The sequence below is a fragment of the Ciconia boyciana genome, chromosome 2, assembly GCF_034638445.1.
Source record: "Ciconia boyciana chromosome 2, ASM3463844v1, whole genome shotgun sequence".
Classification (NCBI taxonomy): domain Eukaryota; kingdom Metazoa; phylum Chordata; class Aves; order Ciconiiformes; family Ciconiidae; genus Ciconia; species Ciconia boyciana.
Genome location: NC_132935.1, coordinates 38,708,507 through 38,732,597, shown reverse-complemented (window position 1 = coordinate 38,732,597; position 24,091 = coordinate 38,708,507). Strand labels below are relative to the sequence as shown.

At 44.8% G+C, this 24,091-nt stretch overlaps 1 protein-coding gene across 1 annotated transcript; it reads left to right on the top strand.

Moving 5' to 3' along the window:
* The first annotated feature begins 875 nt into the window (after positions 1-875).
* VXN (vexin) lies at positions 876-23,589 on the top strand. Its single transcript, XM_072852404.1, has 7 exons — positions 876-1,007; positions 3,931-4,103; positions 7,158-7,213; positions 13,089-13,251; positions 17,403-17,464; positions 19,147-19,232; positions 20,390-23,589. The coding sequence occupies exons 2-7, from the start codon at positions 4,037-4,039 to the stop codon at positions 20,574-20,576; spliced, it is 621 nt and encodes a 206-aa protein (XP_072708505.1). The 5' UTR covers positions 876-1,007; positions 3,931-4,036; the 3' UTR covers positions 20,577-23,589.
* The last annotated feature ends 502 nt before the right edge of the window (positions 23,590-24,091 follow it).

Here is a 24,091-nt window from a genome sequence, read left to right as displayed (position 1 = left end):
TAAATGCCTTGATCTTATTTCCACTTGGGTAAAATCTGTTACAGCAGCTTCCAGCCAGATGCAAATTAAAATGCTACTTTTGAAAAATCTTCACTTATTCACAAACCTTTCAGCCGTGCAACGCTACTTTAATTTTGAACTAGTTTTGCAGACTGCTATAAGTATGAGGTGAAGTTGTTGATAGCATATCTGCCTCTCTCTTCCTTGCATTTAGAGAAAAATAACAGATTATGTATGAGAAGCTCACTTTATATTTTGCTTTTTTTGTTGGTTTTCCTTTTCAGTCATTGGCAGTTGCAATTCTGTGGCCCTAAAATGAAACAAAGCGATTTTCTTTCCATAAAAAATGCTGCTTGCATTGCATCACGCAGAAGTGTTTTAGAGTAAATGTCCACAGCATGCATGTGCAGTTTATTTTTAAATGGTTAACTCTGCATAGCTCTGGTTCACAATCCTATTCCAAAAATACCTGGGATTTATCCTTATCATATTGCCCAGCTAACGGTGCGAAATAGGCTCAAGTGGCTCAGTACGGATTAGATTCACCTCTTACACAACAGGGTACAAGATGCAGGGAGAAGCCAGAGACCTGCCTTGGGAAGACCTCTGTCCTCTGCGGGCCAGGGAATCCCTTGGCAATATCCCTTGCATATGCTGAGAGTACCGGGATTTCACTGGAAATCAGTACCACTGATTTAACTGGAAGAAAATGCTGCTCTGGGAAGGCATTCATTTGTTTACAAAGGCCAGGATTAATAAGTTTTCTGATACTTCTCTTAAATTACTCAAAGTTTTAATTACATTTTTTTGTTACCATAATTCAAATTTGTTTTTATTGGATTCCTTTTAAGCTTACCAACTGTGGCATACTTGGTAAACAGGACAAGCATCTACGCGTGTTTCTTCCAGATGTAGCCGAACAGATCCAGCGCATGGGAAAAGCACTCTCGCCGCCTCCCCAGAGGAACATTTTGCCAGCTTCTGGGATTTTCTGCCATGTTGACAAGGTTCACTGAATTTTATGATGTTTTCACCAGTTGTTTCCACCTTGGCCTCAGCATACGCCTCTTCTTCTTCTCCACTTCTCCCTCTTTTCTGCCCACGTTCCCAAAAATCAAATACCTTCCCTGTCCCAGACCTGCAGTTCAGGTTAGATGGATGTTTTGCCAGACACCATATGTCTGTTCTTGTGTCCTGAGTTCTCCTCCTCCTCCTCCTCCTCCTCAGTTGTCCCCATTCACCTTTAGTCGCCAAGTTCTTCCACCAGCAAATGTTTTGATCATTTACTGACAACACTGGGATCAGGTATTTGCTAAACAGAGATACATCCTAGCCCACAGCGAGGAATTTGGATTCCACATGTTGGCTTGGGAGTCTTCAGTCAAAGATATACCCCAGTGCAAAAACTTTTTTGCGTCTTCTCTTGGCTGCAGTGGCACCATGTGAATTAAATTAATAGCTTATTAATTGTGTTTAGCAGTGAGGAAAAATTGGAGCCTAGTTTCTGGATATTTTATGCAATTTCGGGAATAAAACAGGGAGGATCACAGGATCAATAAACATTTGGTTTCCTGCTCCCACCACAGACTGAACTCTTGTTAGGTCAGTAGGGAGCCGGAGGGAAATGCTATGTGAAATCATCTGATGTGGCTCTGCAAGCAGTCCCCAGGCTGGACATTGTGGAGAATACCTTCCTCAAGTCTAAAATTACTGCCTGCTGTTCTTCAGCAGGTTGCATGCAGTTGAGCTTGACAGTATGCTTTCTTGGCAGGTATTATCACACCTATTTTGTAGCTAGATAAACCAAGATATTTATCGAAAATAACTCACGGACAGCTAGAAAAAAGTAGCCCAATATATGCAGTCCTTCTCTTGAAGCCACACTAAGATTTCCTGCAAAACCCTGGGCATTCACAGTGCTCGACTACCCTGTAAGATCTGGGCAGAATGAAGCAGCAAACTCCCTTTCGTGAACAGGGGGAAATGCATTCCCAGTTGAGACAGATTATATTGGCCCTCCCAAGCCCTATTTTTCTGTCTGGAATTGATGTGAGAGCCTTTTGTCAGCTCTCTGCACCCAGAGTGACTCATCCCCAGAGCATCATGTCCCTTGTAAAGAGAGGTGTTCAAAGCCTACCTGCTCAAAACCTAGCCTATAAAGCCGTGAATGCCAGCTGGTAACCAGCTCTTGCGTCTCACTTCAGTTTCCACATCCCCACCACCCCTCAAAGTGCTGAAGCACCAAATATTTGTTCTAATGTTAAACCCCAGCTATGATTTAAAAATACCTATAACTAGGAAAACAATGATTCAGATCCAGAAGTGCCTCTTAGAGGACTCTGAATATCCGAAGATGAAATAGAAGGTGGGTTAGATTTGTTATAGCCTTTTTTTTTCTTTTGGTCAACTATTCAGTGTTGCTCTTCATTATTTTTTTTATCCTTTTGAAAGCTTTAAAGCCTCCCTGCATAACCGCCTCTGCTCCATTCACTGCTGAATGGACGGTGTGCTGGTCTTTTTCTCGGTGGGTAATGGATTTGGTTTGATTGCTTGACACAGGAACAATAGGGGGATAAACAATTGCATTCGCACTCGTGCAGCTCCCCATCTGTTGAGTGTGTGCGCCTTCAGAGGGAGCCGGGCAGGGACAGATGAACACGCCAGCCGAGCCTGATGTTAATGACATCAGTCATACAAGCAGAACATGTGGCGCAATAAATCAAAAACTAATTGAACTTTTGCTTGGTTATATTGCCGTCCCACCACCCGTTTCAAACACAGCACGGTTTGCTGGGACAATGCCCCCAGCCCTGCAATGGCTTTGCTGCCCCTGGACAGCAGGAGGCTGCCCTGGGAGGTGACAAGTGACACCAGCTTCACTTCACTCGTTTCTTTCTTGAAACAGTGACACCTTCCACTCAACCAGAATGCTTTCAGGCTCAGGATGTGTATTTGACCAATATTTATTATTTCAAATAAGAAACGTTACATGAATATGACAGGGACAGCCGATGGTTGCTGGCACTTTCCATCTGGGACTGTTGGTGGCAGACGTCTATAGGAGAAGACAGTGCTAGTTTTTGTGTTAATTACACACAGGTGCTAGTAATGAAGGCTATTCATTACACTGATATAATTTAATATCATTATTCACACTTGAAAGTGTTTCTGCTACATCAGTTGCTGGAGCCTGCAAGCCAAAATTTTCTATCTATCTCAGGTGTCCATGGCAGCAGAAGTTGAGGGGGTTGATTTTTGTAGATGTAGAAAGGAACAATTTCTGATGGGAGCATTAAGGAATGAAAAGCTTTGGCAAGAAGACCCTTTATTGAAGTGCATAAACATGGAATTAGGGCCCAGAACCATCAAGTCATGTAGGAACCCATCTATGACGGAGCCACCTGCCCTCTCTCTGCAGCCACTGAAGTGTAGGGACATATAGACCCATGTACATCTGCCTGACGTGCCCTTCTTTAGTCATCTGCATTTGAAATTTTACACTGAAGTGCCCAGGATTCAGGTACTAGTTTATGAACTTAAAGGTAAAGCATAAAATGCTTTTCTAATACACCTAGAATCAGCTCCTCATTATATGGGAGGAGCAAATTTTTACGATAAATGTGTTAAAGTACACAAAGTATTAACCCAGCTTATTTTAAAAATCCTTGCAGTACTTCTATAAATGTGTATTTGCCTATACATTGGCCGCACAGAACAGACTTTAATTATTAGCCATTTATGGTAGAGGATTCTCCAAACTGGTAAAAGGAGACATAAAATAAAATGCTCCTATCTGAATAGAGGGTTAAGTAACAGCTAAATTAAATCTTTGCATTAATAGTATTCATAGAATGGCAGATGGGAGCAGAAAATGTTGCAATGAAGAATATGGAATGAGATGAGATCACAGCATCAGTCTGTCCTTTGTAGATCTGGACAATGATCACAGAGCCAGATTGGATTAGTGAAACCTATTTACCAGAAGTTCAGAGCAGTTGCATGAAGCTGAAAGGCAGTCAGGAGGCAGAGGTGGAAAATGCACCAGATTTACAGCTGCAGCGACGAGAATTTAGAAGTTTTCACCACCGTGATTTCATCCAAATGTGAGTACATCAAAACTGTAACAACCGCCACGGTGTTGTCTTTTAGCTGGATGGGGTGTTTAGCATCAGGGAAATCTCTGAAATGAGCAGCTCATCTGTTCTGCCATGCCGTGCCATGCTCTGCTTGCAGTCCAGCGCTCGCTGCTTCTTTCTGGAGCTAATCTGTGCAGGTGCTTCGACATTGTGGCTGTGTAAAATCTTTGCGCTGGCAAAATTGGGAGATCTGGAATCGGTGTTGATATACCTATGAGGTAATTGCTAAAGTGACAGCTTGCAACTGTGTGGCTATTCTGTGTAATAGAAAAGAAAATGAAGTTCTGCGAGCAGTTAGCAGCTCCGATGAACTGGGTGAACTGCATGAATGTTGAATTTAAGTCTGCTGGCTCAATAAGTGGAACATTTCCAAAGCCATGCCCTGGAAATGAATGCATGATTAACATTAATTGCTTGTAATGAAGAGTAAGAACCGGACAAAGCCCAGTCTGCATTTGATTGAACAAATTAGTTTAAACTCAGTGGCTGCATATTTCAGCAACAAGAAAGCAGGTAAAAGCAGGGTAAACAAATTGTGGGGCCAGATCAGATCTTTACTTGCAAGCTGCGAGCATGAGCTCTCAGCTGCGTAATTTCAGAATATAAGTGGAAATGACAAAGTGAACCATCACTGTAATTGTTTTCGTTGTCCAAAAGCTGGGCTGTACATACAAACATCCTTTTGCAGGCAAATCCAGAAACATCACCTGCAAGGATTCCTACTTCCCTTCCTGCTCCCACTCCCTGCAGAAAATCATGCTTGCAGGGAGAGCCCTGCAGCCCCACTGTTTGCATTGCTGCCATTGTGTTCCTGCGCAAGTGGGTCGCTTCTGGCTACCTCCGTGATTCACTCTTCGTTCAATAGCTATTCAAGTAATTGCATGTTTACTGGTACTGTGACTTCCCTTTCATGCCTTGCCTTTCTTCAGCCCCTGCAAGCCATTTGCCACTCGCTCTGGCAGATGACAGGCAGTGAGTTGGACTGTGGATCATACGTACTCTGAAAATATGCAAATTTATTACCCTTAGGCATATTTATGTGTTGTTCCTTGTGCACCAGCCTGAGTACCAATAACAGCATAACAGTACTTGTTTCTGGTAGCAATCTATATAAACTGTGCTCCTCACACTGTCCAGTAAAATACATAAAATACCAGAGAGACAAGAAGGTAATTCCTTGCATCACTAAACTTTTCTGCACTTGAGTGTTTGTGCTTGTGAGCAATTAGTTTAGTCCTCACACGATGAAATTCCAGAAGTAAAGGTGATTGCAGCAGCTTCAAAAACAAGTTACAACATATTCCTAGGAAAAAAAGCCACCTTCATTATGTTTGCCTGGTTTGCATCCCACGCTCGCCATGGTTTAAAATATAAAACGTGTTCTGCAGGAGAAGGCAGTAGGGATCCCTGAGGATATCACGCCATGCAAAACAGACCGTAATCGAACTGACAGCTTAGCACACTCTCAAGCTCCATACAGGCAGATAACTTGTGATGAGTTCAGTGTGGAAGTACCCTGCGCTGCAGCGGGGCGCTGGCAGGGACCCTGGGCAGGGTTGATCGCCCCCCATGTTACGGTCCCGTTTCACTGCGGGCAGAGCATTGGCCAAAACTTATTTCTGTCCAGTGGGATCCTAACACTCAGCACTTATATCCTCACTGGGGTATCGAGGGGTGGCTTTTAGACAAACACAAGCTGTCTAGGAAGAGTGACTTTGGTCCCACTGCCAGCTCTGCTTGTACCGGAGCCCTGGAAAGCCCAGTCACTTGTTACTCCTGCCATGAGAGGAGAGGAGTTTGGCTGCAGTAACGAGCAGCCTTGGATGACCTCCAGCTGCTTCCACAGCTTCAAAGCCCTTCGCAAACATTAATACAGAGCAGCAATAAGCACTGCAACTCCTGGAGTTGAATGTATGCCAAAAATGTAAAGGAAAGCTCACCTGGAGAGCAAGAGTCACCTGTCATCCCATAAGAAACCTTCCTGGCTCTTCAAAGCCTTTGGGTTATACATGGAGCCTGAATAGGAAAACCCCATTCACGTGCCTTGCCCTCAGGGTCAGCCTTTAGAATTGGAGTTAATTCTCTGAATTTGGCAGGTTTTTGCAGGCCTGTTTCTGTCACTGCCTGCTAAATCCTGTAGGTCGTGTAGCCTGAACACAGGGGAGGGTAATGATGTTAAAGAGCAAAGGGTAAGGTATGATGAGAGGGAGAGCTGGGAGTATCACAGAGTCTTTCAGGCCAGTTTCAAGTCAAACTGAAACAACAAGTGTTTAAACAATCTTCACTTTGTCCAAAAAAACCCTCACCCAAAACCAGTCACTTCAGTCCAGTCAAAAGCTTGCCTTATGGTCCTGGCATCTTGTGTGTCAGTGGCTAGTGATTCTGTTTTGCCTATGATTTTGGTGTCTTCATGGGTCTAAGAAATAAAATTGAGACCCAGACTTTAAGCAAAATGTCCCCTGTTAAAGAACCAAATGGGTCATTTTAAGAATTGAAAATAAAAGACTAGGCTTAGTGCAAATGTTGTGCTTCGGACATCACGCAGTAAAAGTGAAATGACGTCACAAAGGAGTTTGAGCTTATTGAAAAAGTCCTGATCTAGATAAAATGATAGGCCTCTCCAAAGTTGATGTATGTACTCGTCATGTTTGAAGGTGACTGGGTGGAAAGGGAAGCTCATTTCCTGCTGAAACATTGGCAGGTGGGAGGCCAGATCAAAACTCAGGACAGAGGACGGTTCCTCCTGGAAGCCTGTGGGAGAAGTGCAGAAACTTGGGGATGGCTGTTGCCATCATGGATGTCTGTATTGTGTAGCTAGAGCATGGGCTCTGAGATGACATTGGGAAGGGCTTTCTTTTGGGTTGTTTCAGCTGGAATCCTCCTTAAACCCTTTCTTGTTCCCCCCCCCCCTCCCCACCGTGCCCCAAGTGTATTTTCACAGCGGACTTTGAGAGGCATGTGTAACCTCATCTTGTCCACCTCCGCTGCACCCTGACCGTGTTCCTGTTCTTCTTTTCACAGCATGTAGTCCTGCCCGAAGACGAGCCAAAAGTACGCAGCACATCCTAACCAAGACTGTAAGAAAAATTTCCCTTTCTCTCCTCTGTTTGTTTTCTTTTTTTTATTCTAGTTGGCTACACTTATACTTAAAAATGCCATGGATAAATGGGAAGCAGATCTTTCAGGGAAAAGAAGTGCATCAGTGTCTGATGCAGGGAGTGGGGCGGGAAACAGAAAGGGGAGTTTCTGTAAAGCTACAGTTTATTTACAGAAGCGCTTTGAAACGTCAAAAAATACAGTCTTGCTGTGCAGAGCCAGCCAAAATGAACATAGCAGCTTATCAACATGGGTCATCTGAAGCAATCACAGACTTAAGGCCTTAATAATATCCATAAAACCTTAATCAGGGGGACAGGCAGGTATGAAAAGCAAACAAATCATATTAATACATATACGCATTAATCAAGGAGCCAGTATCCCATTCTCCAGGGAATTTGGGAGAAAAACACCAAGCAGTGGAGTGTAACCTCGATTCAAAAAGGTGGCTCTGAGGGAGGCACAGGAGGATGCTTGTCCCTTGATCCCAGCGGTGCTTGCCTGTCCTTGACTCACCCCCGGTGCACCAGCACAGAGGGCACAGCCGGAGCTTTACCCACTCCCTGCAGGTGAGGTGCCCCTCCAAATTCCAATAACTGAACATTTTTCATGCTCTGAGAAAATGTTTTCCAAGTTTGGACACTTCAACACATGGGCATGAGGTTTCTTGTCTTCAGAGCCAGTTTTCCCTCCTTAAATCCACTTGGCCCATTCACAACCCCTTCCACAATCCTTTTATCACAGTTTTGACTTGCAGGAATGATGGCCTCTTCCTCTTGTGCATATCAAAACATTTTTTACAAGCTTCGAGACTTTTCTGCCAAAGCATTTCTTCTCACTACAGACCTGTCTCTTCTCTGGCACTTTGTTGAAATATTTTGCTCCATTGACCTTTTCCATCTCCAATGGCCTTTCCTTTTTCCATGCCCTATCCCACTTCCCAGCCCCATCCTCATTTGTGAATAGCCTCCATATTCCTGATTCCCTGAGCTCCCCACAGCACCGTAGGTCCCCCCTGCTTACCACACTTACCTGTGCACTGAAAAAAAACCTCGCCACATTCACTCCCATCCCCTCTCTTGGTTATTAAAGCGGATCACAGGATCCCAATACTTCACAGGATGCCTGAAGCAGTCCCCAGAAAGGGTCAATAACATGCCTGTCGTGTTTAGGTAGAAACTATGTATGTGTGTATTTTCTCAAATTGTGAAAATCTTATTTTTGTCCCATAACTCAGGCTGAAGTTTCAAAATGACTCTTCATTCCAAATGAGGATGAAAGTCAGAGTGATGGAGTGTTACTCAGAATAAGATGTTTTGAGATTTTTATTTGTTATGCCTTTGGTATATTTTGTTTTCCATGTAATATAAAAATAGGAGAAAAGTCCAAACCAAAGGGAACTATTCTGACTTAATAAAACAGAATGCTCAGATAATTTCTCAATTTTTTTGACACAATAGATACTTTTCCAAGAAAATGCCCAGATTCCTAACCAGAATTTTCTCATAAAACTACTCAGCTGGAAAATTTTCAGCTAGCTCTCATCAAAATCTAGGGCAACTGTATGTCTGTTATCATGTTCCGAATCTCAGCAGATAGATAGTTGTTGTTTCTGCTAAACGGGAGCCTCTAATATTTCATTTGGATTGGATCAGCTGCTGTAGCAGCACTGTACTCATAAAGGTCTAAGAAAATAAGATTAGAAAGTCCCTGGTTTGTTGCTGTATTCTTAGAGGATTTTTGTTTTCCTTTGGGACTTTCCTGACCTCAATTAAATGTGTCCCTTGCTTGGCCCTTAGTCATGATGCAGGCAGCACCAGATAGCAGTGGGAGCACCGAGCCTGAGGAATGGTCTGCAGGCCCAGCTAAGAAAACAAGCAAGGCTCTCAAACCAACGCAGCTGGCACAGTCAGCTCTTGGACTTGTGCATTCCCCTTCTTCAGTGTGATGCAGCTGCTTACAGCTCATGCGCAAGCATTCAAATAAATTGCGGGTACTGGAATATACGTGCCTGTGAGGAAGTTGTGATTGCCAATTTCTAGACCCACAGAAAAGTAGCAGAATGATTATTTATTTTTCACTTTTACCTCTGCACCTGCACTCAGTGCTGTAGAAATGCCTCAGCTAACATGAAATCTGCTCTGGTGATTGCAGTGGATGCACAACTTTAATCCTCAGCAAGGGAAAAAATAGCAAGCAACGTGGACATCTGCCAGACCTTTTTTTCACAACAGAAATACTCAAGCAGTGTAGCATTAAGTGATTTGACATTCAAAAGACTGACCTTGGGGGATAACTTCCATCACATTCAAGAGCCTATCCCAAAAGCACAGTCATGACTGTGGAAAGGTGAGAAAAAGGGGCAGAGAAAAAAAACCTTCTTTTTTTTAATTGTTTCACCAATATGTTTATTTGCAGTTCCTATTGCCCTATTAAGAATTATTTCCAGTGATAGTAGGTCCTTCCCTTCTCTTCCCTTGCTCTTCTAGCCCCAAAATCCTTGGGGTAGAACCGTCTGGACACCAGTACCTGGCTGCCATTTTTGCAGAAAAATGGCAAATCCCTGTGTGCATGCTAGTGCTGCCACATTAAAAATTAGATCAGCATTAGACCATCAAAAAGAGCTTAACTCTGCAAATCTGGCATTTCCAGCACTAACAAGCAATTCGTTGTTCAGCCTCTAAGCTTCAAAGTTTTATCCAAAGCCAGATGTTTAATTGTCACCTCTTCTGGTTGGTTGTTGGTTTGCCGGTGGGATTTTGGGTCGAGGAGCACTGGCTGGGTTGTTGGAACAACCTCTGCACTGCTCTGCAGCCCTCCTGCATCCTCTGTGCTCCCCACTTAACACAGCTAATTCCAACAGTGGGTATGCTAGGTGGTAAAATCCACAAAAAAGAGACTTTGCTGAGCTCTGAATTCAGAGTCGGCGTCCTGCAAACAGACTGAGCCGGTCAAGGGACTTACAGGTTCTAAAAAGAGTAGTTATTTAGAGAGCAGTTTACTAATTCTGCATAGTTTGGCTGGCTCTGCCATTCACACAGATTTAAATTCCCTGGTACATCTAGAAAAGAAAAGTGACTTCCCACTGGTCCTTCTTTCCAGGTACCCTAGAGAAATGTCAGCTCCAGTTTAGATCAAAACTGCACTGCAGCAGGTTTAGTTTCCTGACCTAGATAAGTCTTTACATATTACAGTAATGGGTGAGGTAGACAAAGTCACGGTGAAATCTTGAATTAGGAGATAAGAAACTCCAAAAGGGTACTACAGCCAAATGCTGCAAAGATGTTAACTGAAGATGTGCTATAGAGATTGCGCTGTTGTCTCCAGCTGTAACAGAAAATGGCATTGCAACTTATTTATACAGATTCTTCTGCTTGAAGGCATTTTGGCATTACTGATATGACATGTAACGAGGAAGCTTGAAAACATAGGCAATGCACCTAAATAATTCCTGCTACTAATGGAGTTTAAAATCCTGCTTCCTTTCCCCAAACTAAATTTCATCCTTTGCAATGCATAGGCAGATTGTTAAGTTTCAAGTTCGTGGTGGTTTACACTGATCAAATAAGCCACTTTCAGGATTAGAGACGACTGCAGCCAGCATCCTACTTACCAAAAACGCTCTTTCCGTGACTGTGCAAAAGAAATGACCTCAAGTGTCTCAGTAGCAGAGGGTTGCAGACATTTTCTGTCACACACCAAAGAAGACTGAGTGTGACCAAGAGCACTGCGCATATTTCCAGAGCTGGTGGGAAAGGTGAGCTTTGTAGCATTCTTTGACAGCTGGAAGAGCTGGGTTCACGTGAGGCAGACTCCAAGGGCTGTCATGAGAGACCCCTGCCAGCCACCGCCTCATCGTATTGCTAATGAAGACAAGTGTCTCCACCGATGTTGCTGTGGTGATGGGGGCAATGCCTCTGGTAAGCAGCTTGCAAGCTTCGGGTGGTCAGGGCGATGCAGTGGGCTGCACACCCGTGCGTGCACACGGGAGCCTGCAGCCTGCGAGGAGCTGCTGCAGGGGGATGGGGAGGTCCTGGAATGGGTCCAGTTGGCTGGGAGAGAGCCAAGGGCAACTGCTTAAGCAGCAACAGGAGGCTTCCCACCACCAGCATCACCCTCATTTCTGAATTATCGGAGCGATGCTGAGGCTCAGCTGTGTCCGGCATCGCCAGATTCGTGGTCAGTAGAGCTGGGCCCCAGCCGCAGCCTCCTTTAGCATGTGCTTGTCTTCAAGGACACCAGTAGTCCCTTTGACTTTAACTTAACACTGGGCACGTCCTTAAGTAGCTTACGGAGCAGGATCGTGTTAGGCTGTGTGCCAAAATCCACACAACAAAGAGAAAACCCCTCTCAGGTCTTGGATTAGGCTTTGGTTGCCTCACCAGCCCTTTCCAGCAGTATTTTTGCTTGCTGTTGGGCAGTTTCTGCTCTTTCTCCTGCTGGTCAGTAGGATCCATGTCATGTAGCCTTCTCCAGACTCCTGAGGGTACAGGGAGTCAAAAGAGTAAAAAGTGGTCAGGTTGGGGTTTTTCTTTTTTCCTGTTTTGGAAAACATTGGTTTGCATGTGTTTTTTAATGTGTGTAAAAATTCACATACACAGAATATTGCAGGTTAATAGCAAACTGAATTAAAATTTACTTAAAGAAAATGGACAATTTTGCGTGAGGGAACATGCTTGAATGCGGTCTTGTTTTTATCTTGAGTGTATGTTAGAAGGCAGAGCAATAGATGGAATTAAGTCTTTTTCTATGCCAATAGCAGACCGGTCCGTTGCTGATCTCAGTCTTGAGACAAAATAACTGTATTTTTATATAAAACATGTAGATGGCAACTATCAGTCATCAGTTAGATGCAAGTAACTGCTTTTCTCCTGGTCTTCCAACATAAGATCAACATAAACAAGTCTAATAGGAAACAGTCGGAATAGTTGCCACATGTCTTCTTTCCTTGCTGGTTTGGATCTTTGCCCTGTTTAACTTGTTCTCTGTATGACAGTAGCAAGCCTTCGGAGAAGAATTAAAAAACCCAAAGTATGAAACACTCTTTCCCTGCTGTCGGGACTTTAATCTTCTTGAGAAAATTGTTTCTGGACCATCCTGGATAACCGTCCTGATAGATCCACATGCTTGGAGCCTATCCCTGTTTTTTTAAGCTCACATTAGCTCTGGCCTCCCCAGTTGCCTGTGGCAGTACAGTGAGGGCCACGGCTTAGTCGTGGTAGATGTAGAAAAGAACTTGATGCTGTTTACGCTCATTTTCAGGGACTCTGATATACAGGGGGCCTAATGTTCAAAGATGCAGCAATCAGTGAGTTTTGTTTGTGCAAGCTAGTGTTTGTGAAAATTAATCTCTAGGAGCACAATTATTCACTGCCTTGTATCCTCTGTAGTCATTTACCAGGTCTAAAATGTAAATAAGTCCAAAAGAGAGAAGAGGCCATGCAGAAATAGCATTTGTAATTCACCTTGCATAAGTTTAACTGATTGCCCAAGATATGATGCAATAAGATTATTGATTATAATATGATTGAGCTGTCTCAAAGGCGTATCCTGTTCAGTAGATCTTGAAAAGGACATTTCAGTCTCCTGAGGAGAATACAGAAATGGACAACTAAGTAGCTGGGTCCCAGAGAGACCACACTTGATTTTCCCGTACTTTCATACATCTCATGCACAGAGGTAGGATCCAAACAAAACAAACCCTTCAAATCCCACAGTCCCTGCCCAACAAAATCCCCTTTGGATGACAGTAAAGACGTGGGAAGAGCAAGCGCCATGCTGCTCCCCCGTGACCTTGACAGACCACCTTATCTCCAAGGCCGGGTGTAACGGGATGGTTTTGCCTCTTCGCTGTAGGTGGTAGCCGTATCCGATTGTCGGCCCCACAGGACGGAGAAGCTGCAGCCCCCCCAGGGTGACCTCCTCCAGGTGCTGTGCAGCGAAGATGACGTGCGGGGCTTGGGGTGCCTGCAGAGCGGGCAGCGGGGACCCTGCCCCACCAAGGGCGCTGCCCAGCACGGTAAGTCCGCAGAAGTGGCTTTATTCCTCTGTGGCTTCAGAACATCTTTAGATATTGCAGTCTTCCGGTGTGCAGCGAAGCAGGCGCTTTGTTATGCACCTGAAGGATACTTCCATGTCCAGTGGAATTAATGAGATAACGACCATGGCATTGCAGAGCTCTCGCTTTATTCAGAGTCATAAACTCGCTTTGTTCAGTCATAAACACTCCCTTTCCAAAGGCTGACAATATTCTAGAGATGATAGATTGCGTATTACTGAGTTTGCCTGAGTCATCTTATTGTATAAGATCCCTGCTTAGAACATAATTATTTGGGATGAAATTTTAGATTTGGGATGTCAGCCACAGACCTGATTTTGTTTTTTCAACGGAAACTTGTTCAGCATATTTGTGAGAACCCGTGAAGGAAAAATAGAGTTTGCCAATGCAAAACCAAGGAAATGAGTAAACATAAATAGACTGGTCATTCAGCTCCTTCAACGCTGGTGTGTTATGTTTGGAAGGTCGAAGCTGGAGCACGGCCATGCAGTTTGGCAAGGGCTGGCCTTTTAATCAAAAACGCATCTTTTGCTCTCCCTTGAAAAGCCACCCAGATGCAGTCAAGTCATAAGCCTTTGAAAAAATCCCATATGGCACGTTTGGTAGAGAAATGGGACATTCAGCTGTTAAAAGGTGCTAAATCTGTAAAGCAGATACTACCGTGAAGGTACATGTTCTTCACACCACCGGTCTGCAACTGCACTGCTCATAAGCCATCCCATTTGAACACAGACCAGACAAGAGCGGGAAAGAACAAACTAAGCTTGGGACTGTAGGGAAAGATCTTAAACCAGGACCAGAGCCAAGAAAAGGCTGAACAAAGAGCTGGGGCTTCGGGGCTGGAGCAGGGAGAGGAGGAGAAGTGGCTGGGACCAGCTGAGGGGTAGTGGGTGGCAGAGAGCCGGCAGGGGAGAAAGGAGGGACTGCTGGTCTCTGCTGTTAGGGGCAACAAGAGGTAAAGGATGACAGAGAGGTGCGAAGAGGAGAAAAAATGTAGGAATCCAAAAAGAGCAGAAAAAGGGGAAACAATTCTCGTAGGGGGAGAAAGGGAAGGGATTGGGCAAAGAAACTGGGATGCTGAATGGGAAAGAGGGAGAAATTAAGTTTAAATTAGAACAAAAACTAAAACAAAAAGGACTGAGGAGTGGAAGGAGGGAACAAGGAGAACAGGACAGGACAAACTCACCGGGAGCACCTGGACAAGACAAGAGAGGTACTGCAGGGCTGCCTAAGCTCGCACAGTGTGGTGAGGTTGTTTGTCAGATCCCAACAACAGAAGGTGCTCAGGGCCCGCGGCAGGGCATCTCCTGCCATAGCTCCCTACGGTCTGTCCATCACTGCCACCAGGCTCCTCAGCGATGCTCGTCACCGCACACAGCCCTTTTCTGGGTGCCTGCTTCACACCTCCAGCTGCAACACCCGGGAGCACTCAGTTCCTGCTGCACTAAAAACTGCGCTTTGACTATGAACTGTGCTGCATCCTCCTCACGCCTCTGAAAAACTGGATCCCAGGAACTTCTGATCTTCAATTCAGTACCTACCCCTGTTTCCCTGGCACAACTTCTTGTCCTCCAGGAGGTGATGAAGCTGGTTTTTTAAAACATTTGTGCAGATGATGACCAGAGTGATCAGCAATACAGAAAAGCCAGTGAAAATATTAATAGTTCTGTCCTCAGAGGATTCACTGGTGGGGAAAGTAAGTGTAGGACTGTGCACTGAGAAATAAAAGCTAAGGATGAACGACTGCTTTCTGAGTGAACGCTGTCTATATGAGTGAAGCAGAAAGTCTGTGGAAAAATGGTTTCTGGTCACGAATTAGAGAATCTCAATGTCTAGATCCTTGGGGGATGAAATAACTTTGGTCCAATTCTGGTATTTCATAACTTTTGAGTGCCTGATTTTGCAGAGTTAGCATTTTAAGGGGAGGAAAGTAGAAGTGTTTGTAAATATTTGTATGAAAATAAAAACAGCTCTTTGCTATGATGTGCTGCGGTGCGCAGTTTCAGTACGCACTGTACTAATAATACCTACACAGAGAATAGGGTGCCATGAGAGAGTCCAGAAAGGTTTATCCAGTTGTTTCTCAACAGCTGGAGAGCCAGCACACTGTGATATGAAGTGAGGTATATGTATGGATATGTATCATCTGTTTTCATTAATCTCTGTACAAATGTGACCTCCACATAAATTTCACCCTTCAAAAACATTCTTCAACTTTCTTACTGGAAATAGTTGTGTCTGTAGAGTTTTCCATGCTTGCTCCACAGACAAGTACTGCTGAATATTAAAGAGACTTCAGATTAGGTAAAGCACAACTTGGAATCTGGGTCATAGAGTGAACAGTTCAACTTCCAGAAGAAGTGGAAAATGTGTAAACAAGAGCATAGATGAGAGCATCGGCACACTCATTGCTAGCATTGGAAACCCTACACAAATATCAAAGCATAAGGACAGTGCATTCCAGCATGCAGCAAGGCAAGTAAGTGAAGTGGAAGGCCAGAACAAGAAACCCCTGACTGCACTCAAAGCTCTGCTTTGCTTCACAGGATGGACAGATTAAAAAACAATTGCACTTCTCCTCCAGGAAAGAAGTACTCGGTTCGGTACCAAGTTTTTGTACAAGTACTCATCCTGGAAACACAGGGCAAGTCAGAACAACAGATGTGGAGCAACCCTTGTCCCAGGCCTGGACATCCATAGCACCTTCTGGAAGTGGAATTCATGCCGCACCCAGCCACCACTGTCCTGAAGAGCGCTTCTGAACCTGAAGCCATGAGGACTTACTTTTGCTTACATATTTTGCTAAAACTTTGCCAGAACATTTTCTGTATCTAATAAGAAGAGGGACAGACTGAAGGGAAGAATCAGACAATATAAGAGCAAACAACAAAAAAAAAAAAAAAGAAAAAATGTGGACATTAGCTGAAGCACTGATTCCTGGAGCCACTTGCTGAATATTGTTAGTACCTAATATGCAAGATGAGAGGAGGTAATTGAATTAAACTTTGATGTGAGGAGATACAGTTAGGTACCTAATGGAATTACTGGCGGGGGAGGGGGGTGGTGGGAAGAGAGAGGCTGGTTAAGATATTTTTCATGGTTAAATATTGCCCTCAGAAGGAGAAGACAGTTCTGATTGCTAACTCATCCTGGAGACAGCACTATAAGCAGCACCGTGGCTATTTCTGATGTTTGCTGTCATTATTTATATTCCATTGGTCACAGCAGTTGTGAATCATATTCTGTCCTCTGTCTTGGTGAATCTTGGTGTTTCTGTAGACCCTTGCTCTTCACTTACCTGAATATCCTTTTAAAAAAACAGCAGACAACCAAAACCAGCCAGGAACAGAAAGAAAGGGGGAAGAAAAAAAAAAGAGATCTCCACATTCCCACAGCCAAATGGGAGGATTTGGCTCCATGAAAAAATCTGGCATCCCTCATTTATTGCCTTGGCACAACTAGCAGAAATGTCAGTGAGCATTTATCCATGGATAAGTTATGGGCTGAGCAGTTACTTGTAACTGAAATGTAACCTCCAGGTTTGAGGACAGCAGAGAGAGCTGCCACTCAGCCACGGGCAGACAGAAAGGTTGAAATCCCTCCCCGTGATGGGGTGGATGTAGCCCACATCTCTGCCCAGGTAAGAATAACTCCACAGGGCAATCCAGAAAGGAGAATGATCTCCTAGGCAGGACAAACCTGGCAGTGAGGTCTCCAAGACACACAAAAACTGTGTCACCCAGCCTCTGAGGAGCAGCAGATGGGACCCCTCTTTGTATATACATACACGAGTGTTCACAGAGGGGGAAGGGCTCCCACTTAGCTTGGTCCCCTAAGGACAGTCCATCATCTCATTTGTAAAGCCTAGGAGCAAGCAGTTGAGTGACTTTCCAGAATGACTTAAGCAATTCCAAAATCACTTATTTTGACATCACAGTAGATGGTCATAATAAAGAAAATTCTGCACTTTTGGCTATAATCAAATCTAGTGGGACTATAACCCGAATCTGGGCTCTATTCATAGCTGGGTTTAACTGCGTGGAAGAGGCTTTTAATACAAGCTGTGCCAATGGGATGACTACCAATAATGCCATGTTTCTTATGCTTTGCAGTGGGAATTACTGAACGAGAGTCATCCAAGTCCTGTAATCACCTGTTCGATGGAAAATCTTTGGTAAGTAAATACAGCAAGACCAACTACCACTGCCTGATGCATCTTAAAACCTAGTACTTGTCAGCATGTCCCACATTAACAGCATGTCAGCCTGTCAGAGTACGTGCAGATTTCACAGTCTTCATTAAGGCTTTGAGACATGATTTTTGCCAGAGGATCCTTAGCGGGGAGCAGAGACTGGCAGAGGATGGCTGCGCCTCAGGGAACCAGGAAGGGTTGTGGGATGGAAACAGGCAGGCTCCCATTCTGGAAGCTCAGCCACCTGCAAGAGCTGGGAGGAATTAGCCTCTTGTTTCTCAGGGAATTTCACAATTGGGAAAAAATTAATTTCTGAAGTGGAACAAGCATCAAATAATTCATATTCTGCAGAATGCCAGCCTGACATGATAATCAGATCAATCAAAAATGTCAATAAAGAGTTGATGGGAAAATCATCATACAACAACCAAAAATTTGTTCTGTAATGGACAGTCAAAATGGTTTGGTTAAAAATGACTCAGCTTTACTAAAACATTTTCCCTCCCTTCTTTTTCTTACCAAAACACAATTTTCAAAGTCCCTACATTTTACAAGAACTAGGTTTTCAAACAGAAAATAGTCCTTTGAAAAATTTCTGAACAACACCAGACCATGCTGTAGAAACTTTATGGCTTCAAATGCTCTTTTAGATGGCTGCAGTATAGTTGCTAGCTGGTAGCTGGGTTACACTCGAGAAAAATGTCTGTACAATATTGAAGGATGGTCAAAATTAATGGTATTCGGTGTAATTAAACTAATTGGACCTACCAGTAATTAATCCAGTTAAATTTCAAAGAATGCTTGCAAAAGTAATTTCAAACATCTTTAAGTCTTGGGATACTTGCAGAGCACACCTAAACATATCCAGTCTCGGATTAATCCCAGGGGAAATAGCCCTAGACAGCTTAAGACCAGTTATAGTATTGACAATAACATGAAGAAATTTTTCAGTATTGCCAGTAAAATTAGTAAGTGTGTTTATTGCCTGAAATTACAAGAGCACGTCACAATTTTTGACATTTTTTTCTATTTCTGGGCAACCCACACATTAGCTTACCATCTTGGAGGATATGCCAGTCTCAGTGGCCTGTTTATGGGAAAATGTGACTCAGTTCCGGCGGGCGATTTATGATCAAATAAGACAAGGAGGAAGTCGATGATAAGGCACTCGTGGGGCTGTGGCAGAACTGGGGCATGAACCAGGGCCTCCCACACCACAGAGCAGCACCCAGCAAAATGGGGAGACATTTCTGAACGCTCAAGAAATGGCGATGGCTGGGACAGCTGCTTCCCAGCCAGCGGTAGAGGTGGCCTGTGGAGAGCTGCAAGAAGCAGGCTGCTCCATCTGCAAAAAGCCTTGCCTCCTCAGGAAGTTAGACATAAAAACTAGGGAATAAAAAGTTCTGCAAGCCTCCCTCCTTTGATGGGTAGTGTAGTTCTTGCTCATACGAGCCCTGTGCTGAGCTCAGTGAGACCGTTCATGTGAGCAGTCTGTATTTGTGTGGGTGAGAGTTGGGCAGTCAAATCCTTAGCCAGCCTGCTTTCTCTTGGTAAGACGTTTCCAGTATTTATTCATTTACCTAAAACAGCCTCCTTCCTCAGACGAACCTGGGGTCCCTACTCATCAGTGGCGTTTCCTAATGACGTGCTTTTTCCCCCCACAGTTCCCACCATCGCCAGTTGCCCGTATCACAGCGAAAGCGGCAGCTGCCACAGACTCGCCCGCAGGCGACGGCAGTCCTACAGACGAGTAAGTCCCTTCCCACCCCTCCAGCCAAGCCTGGGGGCCTGCGCGTGGGGCACTGCAGGGCAGGGGAGCGGACGGGGCACCTCCACCACGGGTCACCCTCTCACCAGGAACACAAAGAAGTGCTCAGCTGCAGATCTCCTCTGAATCGCAGCTGTAAAACCTCGGTGATTTACAGTAAAGCCATGCCGCTTGCTTCCCAAAGGCAGGGAGAGATCGGCTAAAGGACACACTGATTATATCGTCAGACATGGCCATTTATACAGCTGCTCTGGTGCCAGTTACAGCTCTGTCTTATCACTAGAAAGAAAAGCATCTAAATTCAAAATTTAAGTATTTTCCCCTTAAGAAGTCTATAATATTTGCCCTAAGGCAGTTTAGAAAATGTAATTAAATATTTTTTAAACAAAGCTTTATTGTCTTTAAGCGTCCTTTTAGGGACATGGTATAGTGGTGGACTTGGAGTGTTAGGTTTACGGTTGGACTTGATGATCTTAAAGGTCTTTTCCAACCTATACGATCCTGTGATTCTGTGATTCTGCAATTAAGGAACAGATTGACCATAGTACAAATGCACTCATCAGTAGACAGTTAACCCAGACACGGATCCGCGTGATATTTGAGATGCCGCCATTGCCACTTGAGGGACTGTAACGAGCTCATTGTCACAGTGTCCTCACACTTTGTGCACAGAGACATAACCCCCCCCTTGGCCAGTGTAAGCCAGCGTAGCCCCCTCGGCCAGGTGGAGCTCACCCCACCTGGGCACCGCCGCATGGTCCCTGGGGCGTTGGTGGAAGGGCTCAGCTCTGTCCCCAGGCCACCTACCAGCTTTTGCTCTGGTGGCAAACGCTACAGAGGCTGCACCTAGTAGCAGTCCCACTTGTAGCCCATCCCCTTGTATGAGTGTGCACCCTGATAGCAAGTCAACGAGGGGCTCCAAGGGGAGCAGGAGCAGCAGGGAGGGGGCAGTGGCGGTGTCCAAGCCCACTGCTCTGCACAGCCCCTGCTCACCCCGGACTTGCTAGTCCCAGGGACAGGCGAGGTACAGACATACCTTTGCAAACAGGCAGCCCTTGGTTTTCAGTGGCTAGTAGTCATAAGCAGGGGAGAAGGGCCACAGAGGTGAGTGCTTTACGCATCTGTGCTTTATTTGCTAGCCACAGGCAGCGCTGGAGGAAGACAGCAGAGTACGACCTGACCCTGCCACCGGCAGCAGAAGCCTCCCTACCGCTGACGGGAGGCAACCTGTGCGGGACGCCCAGGCTCCTGAGGAAGATGTGGATGAAGCACAAGAAGAAGTCAGAGTACCTGGGGGCAACAAACAGTGCCTTTGAGGCAGACTGATAAGGCTCAGCATCACTTGGAAAGACAGAAGGTCCTTTAGCCAGGACAAGGTGCTCTAGGATTTATGAGGGAACAGACACGGCACAGCTCATCCAGGAATATGATATCCTTTTTATTACTTGATGCCATTGCCTCAGAATGGTGGGAGAAAGGCTAACTAAGGTAAAAATGGTGAATGTGATGCAACTCACTGGCCTTTCTTTGTTGCAATATACTAAAAATCCCAAGTATCCCACTAGAATTACGTCTTGACTCAATGATGCTGAAACTACTGCTGTCCCATTCAACATTTTATGTGTCCTGTCTGAATCAGCTCGGCCTCACAACAAGAAAAGCCTACCAAGAGGTTTATGTATTCCTGCGAGGCAACAGATCAATTACAGAGTGCCATTAAATCCCAGGGGTCTGACCGTTGTGTACCACTGCTTGTCCTCTTCCCCCTCTTATATCACGAGGTAAAAACAACATCTTACGATATGCTTGGTTGAATTACATATGCTAAATATCTTTTTTTCTTCAGTTAGATGCAAACATTTTAAAAGAATGGGTGAGTCAGAACTGAGCAAGTTTGCAAACACACATTTACCAAACTTTGCTATGTGACAAGTGATTGGTGTTTCAAAGTGTCCTGCCAGATCAAACTATGAGCAACTGGATAACCTCAAGAGATACTTTCTTCCATAGAACCTGCTTATATGTTAACTGATAGTCAGCAACTTGCTCTCCACCTGTGTGGTAACAGGATAGTTCACTAAGTGCACAAAATACTAGGAGGAAAGAAAATATGTAAATGATGCAACTAGGTGACTAAACATGAGATATTTGCATATAGGAGACCTGTGCTTATGAATAGATGGATTTAATGGAATTTGCTCAAAAATTTTGCTCAAAAATTTTTTCAATTTAGAAATTGCTGGTCATGGCCCCTTGGGTTTTCCTCTCAAAAAAAAAAAAAGTTTCACCAGTGTTACAGACAATATTAGTTATGAACAGTACTTGCCTCATATGAGTGCTCCCCTGGTTATTATAAAAGGCTTTGGTTTGCCTAAATACAGAACTTTAAATATAAAATTGGAGGAAGTGTATCTCCTGTTCCTCATAGTAATGACGATCTTCTCTAATCTAACTGCCAGTGCTCCAAAGCATAAGTGAAAAATAAAAGTCTTACTCTATGACAGAAGCAGAGGAAAGAAGCTCCCATCTGAAACTTGCTTGCCTACAGCCAGCGTAGTAAAACATAGTGAGATGCTGTCGTGCACAGTGCCACGGTACTGAGGTGAGGAGGCTCCAGAGCTGTGAACCCACCAAAGGTCTGAACCATATGTCGGCAGCGTTAACGGCAGTTACAGCTCCTTCCCCTCCTACCACAGCCACCTGGGCAACTTCTGCACTTGGGTTACCTGCTGACTTCATCCACTGCTTGTGTTAAGATCATCTTCAACCTGGACTTAGAAAAAAAGCATATTCTGAATTTTTCTTACAGCACAGGACTGAGGGAGCCTTGGATTATAGCCAGCAGAGCTGCAGGCTTGGGCGGTTTTCCCCGGGCAGGGGTCACCAGCTCAGAGGTACCGCCTGGATGGGAGGGAAAGGCTGCTAAAGCAGCCAGGTCCTCTGGCTTTGGGGCGAGCAGGGTGGAGCAGCACACAGGAAAGGTTTGCAGCTTGGCAACCTGAGCAGCCAAAGTCCATGGGATGGGAAAGCAACTGGAGCAGCCTGGTAGCTTTACAGAGCAAATGTCCCTGGTGGCTCCAAGGAGGGCAGCAGGGGACACCTATGTGGGGCTGGACGTGCTGGAGAAGGCAGTAGGACGGGAAGGAAGTTCTCATTTGTAAAGGTACTATGGTTTTTCATACAGCCAGAGCCAACTCAGTCCAGAGTCTGCCAAGGAGGGGAGAGGCACTAGCCCGTCATAAAATATCTGTCAGCCCTCGCATTCAGCTGTCCATCACTGCTTCAGTCACAGGCTTCTCCTTCCGAGGTGCTCAACAACTCACAGAGGACAGCCTTGCAGCTAGAAGTCACACAGGCTCTCCCCTCCTCCTTACCAAAGGCAAAAGTCCTTCTCTGGCCCAGCAGCCTGACAGAGGGATGATTTGCTCTCCTGCTTTTCTGTCTTCCTCCTGGGAAAGAAGGAGAAAACAGCTCCTCGTTAACCACACACTGAAAGGCCCCAGCTGCTGGCAGGGCAAGGAGAAGAGGCGATGGTGGCTCGGTATCAATCATGTGTCGCCAGCCACGACATGCGAGAGCAATGCCGATGCCCACTGAAGGCTGCACACCTCAACAGCACCAGAGCAGTTTTCTCACAAGGGTCTACCCCACCTTTAAATTAGACCCTGACACATTGCCCCTGTGTAACAGCCCGGACACCGTGCCCCTGCCAACATCAGGTCCTCCATGACTGACCAAGCTGGAGCCATGGCCAAGATTTTCCTGAAACGTCTTTTACAAATATCACCAACCACACTACACCCCCCTCCCCAGCCCATAGAAATCCTGCTGGAAGGTAAACCTAGTAAATTCAGTGGAATTACTCTCTTGCACAGCAACGCATACATCCAAGGAGTAGGGAGAATAGTAATCACCAGTTCTCTTTTTCGGTCTCATTCCCTAAGCAAAGCAAAAGCAAAGAAGATGGACAGACACTGGGAAAAATCCATTTGCTGCATGTGGGGTAACTAAGACAGTGAGCATTTGTGGTACCTGCCCTTGTAGCTAACGTGACCCATAGAGCACCCAACACACAGTCCAGGACAGCAAGAGTTTTGTCTGTTGAGAAAGCTGTATCGTAGTATTTCATTTGTTAATTAATAGCTTTAAGCAGTATCAGGATGGAGGCAAAGAGGAGATGATTAATGTTTGTACCTAATAATTGCTGTATCTTGAAATGTGTATTTATGGTTTTCTTATTTATTTAATTTATCTTTTGGATCTACAAGAGAAGGAGAGATTTACAAGAAGTATATTTAAGTTCTCTGTATTCCAGGAACTGCTGTAGAGATTTCTTGTATTGTAGTAGATACCTATTTTATTGATTCAAATAAAATATGTCTTATTCATTAAAAAAAATAAAAGAACCAAGTAGAATGTGGTAACATGCAGGTCTCAGTGACTTAAAAGCTTTTGGGAAGCATTTAGTGGAAAGTAAAGGCAGGGTTTATGATACTGAAGAACATGAACACCTGATGGCAAAGAACCCAAATTTTGCTCCCCACAGGGAGAGCCTGGAAGTGTATGTTTGTGAGCAGCTCCAATATTTTACAGGTGGTAGAATCGCTGTTTGTTACCAGATGATACTCAGAAAAAAGCCCTGGCACCGCCAAGCGTTAGATGCACATTTACACACCTGACCTCAAGCATTATGGACACGACATTTAGTCTCACTGCATCCCTGGGAGGTAAGCAGTGTTGCCTCCCTCCCTCCCGTCAAATAAGAGCACGAAGACAGAGACTCCTCAAGGGTAGCTAAGGCTCTGGTAGAGAATAAAACCAAGTGCTCCCCATCCTCAGTC

What these genes read in the sequence shown, in the direction of transcription:
- VXN (XM_072852404.1), top strand. Translation starts at nt 4,037, where the DNA reads ATGCACCAGATTTACAGCTGCAGCGACGAGAATTTAGAAGTTTTCACC. An exon ending in AGCACATCCTAACCAAGACT is followed by an intron (nt 7,214 to 13,088) that starts GTAAGAAAAATT and finishes TCTTCGCTGTAG; the next exon opens with GTGGTAGCCGTATCCGATTG. An exon ending in TGTTCGATGGAAAATCTTTG is followed by an intron (nt 17,465 to 19,146) that starts GTAAGTAAATAC and finishes TTCCCCCCACAG; the next exon opens with TTCCCACCATCGCCAGTTGC.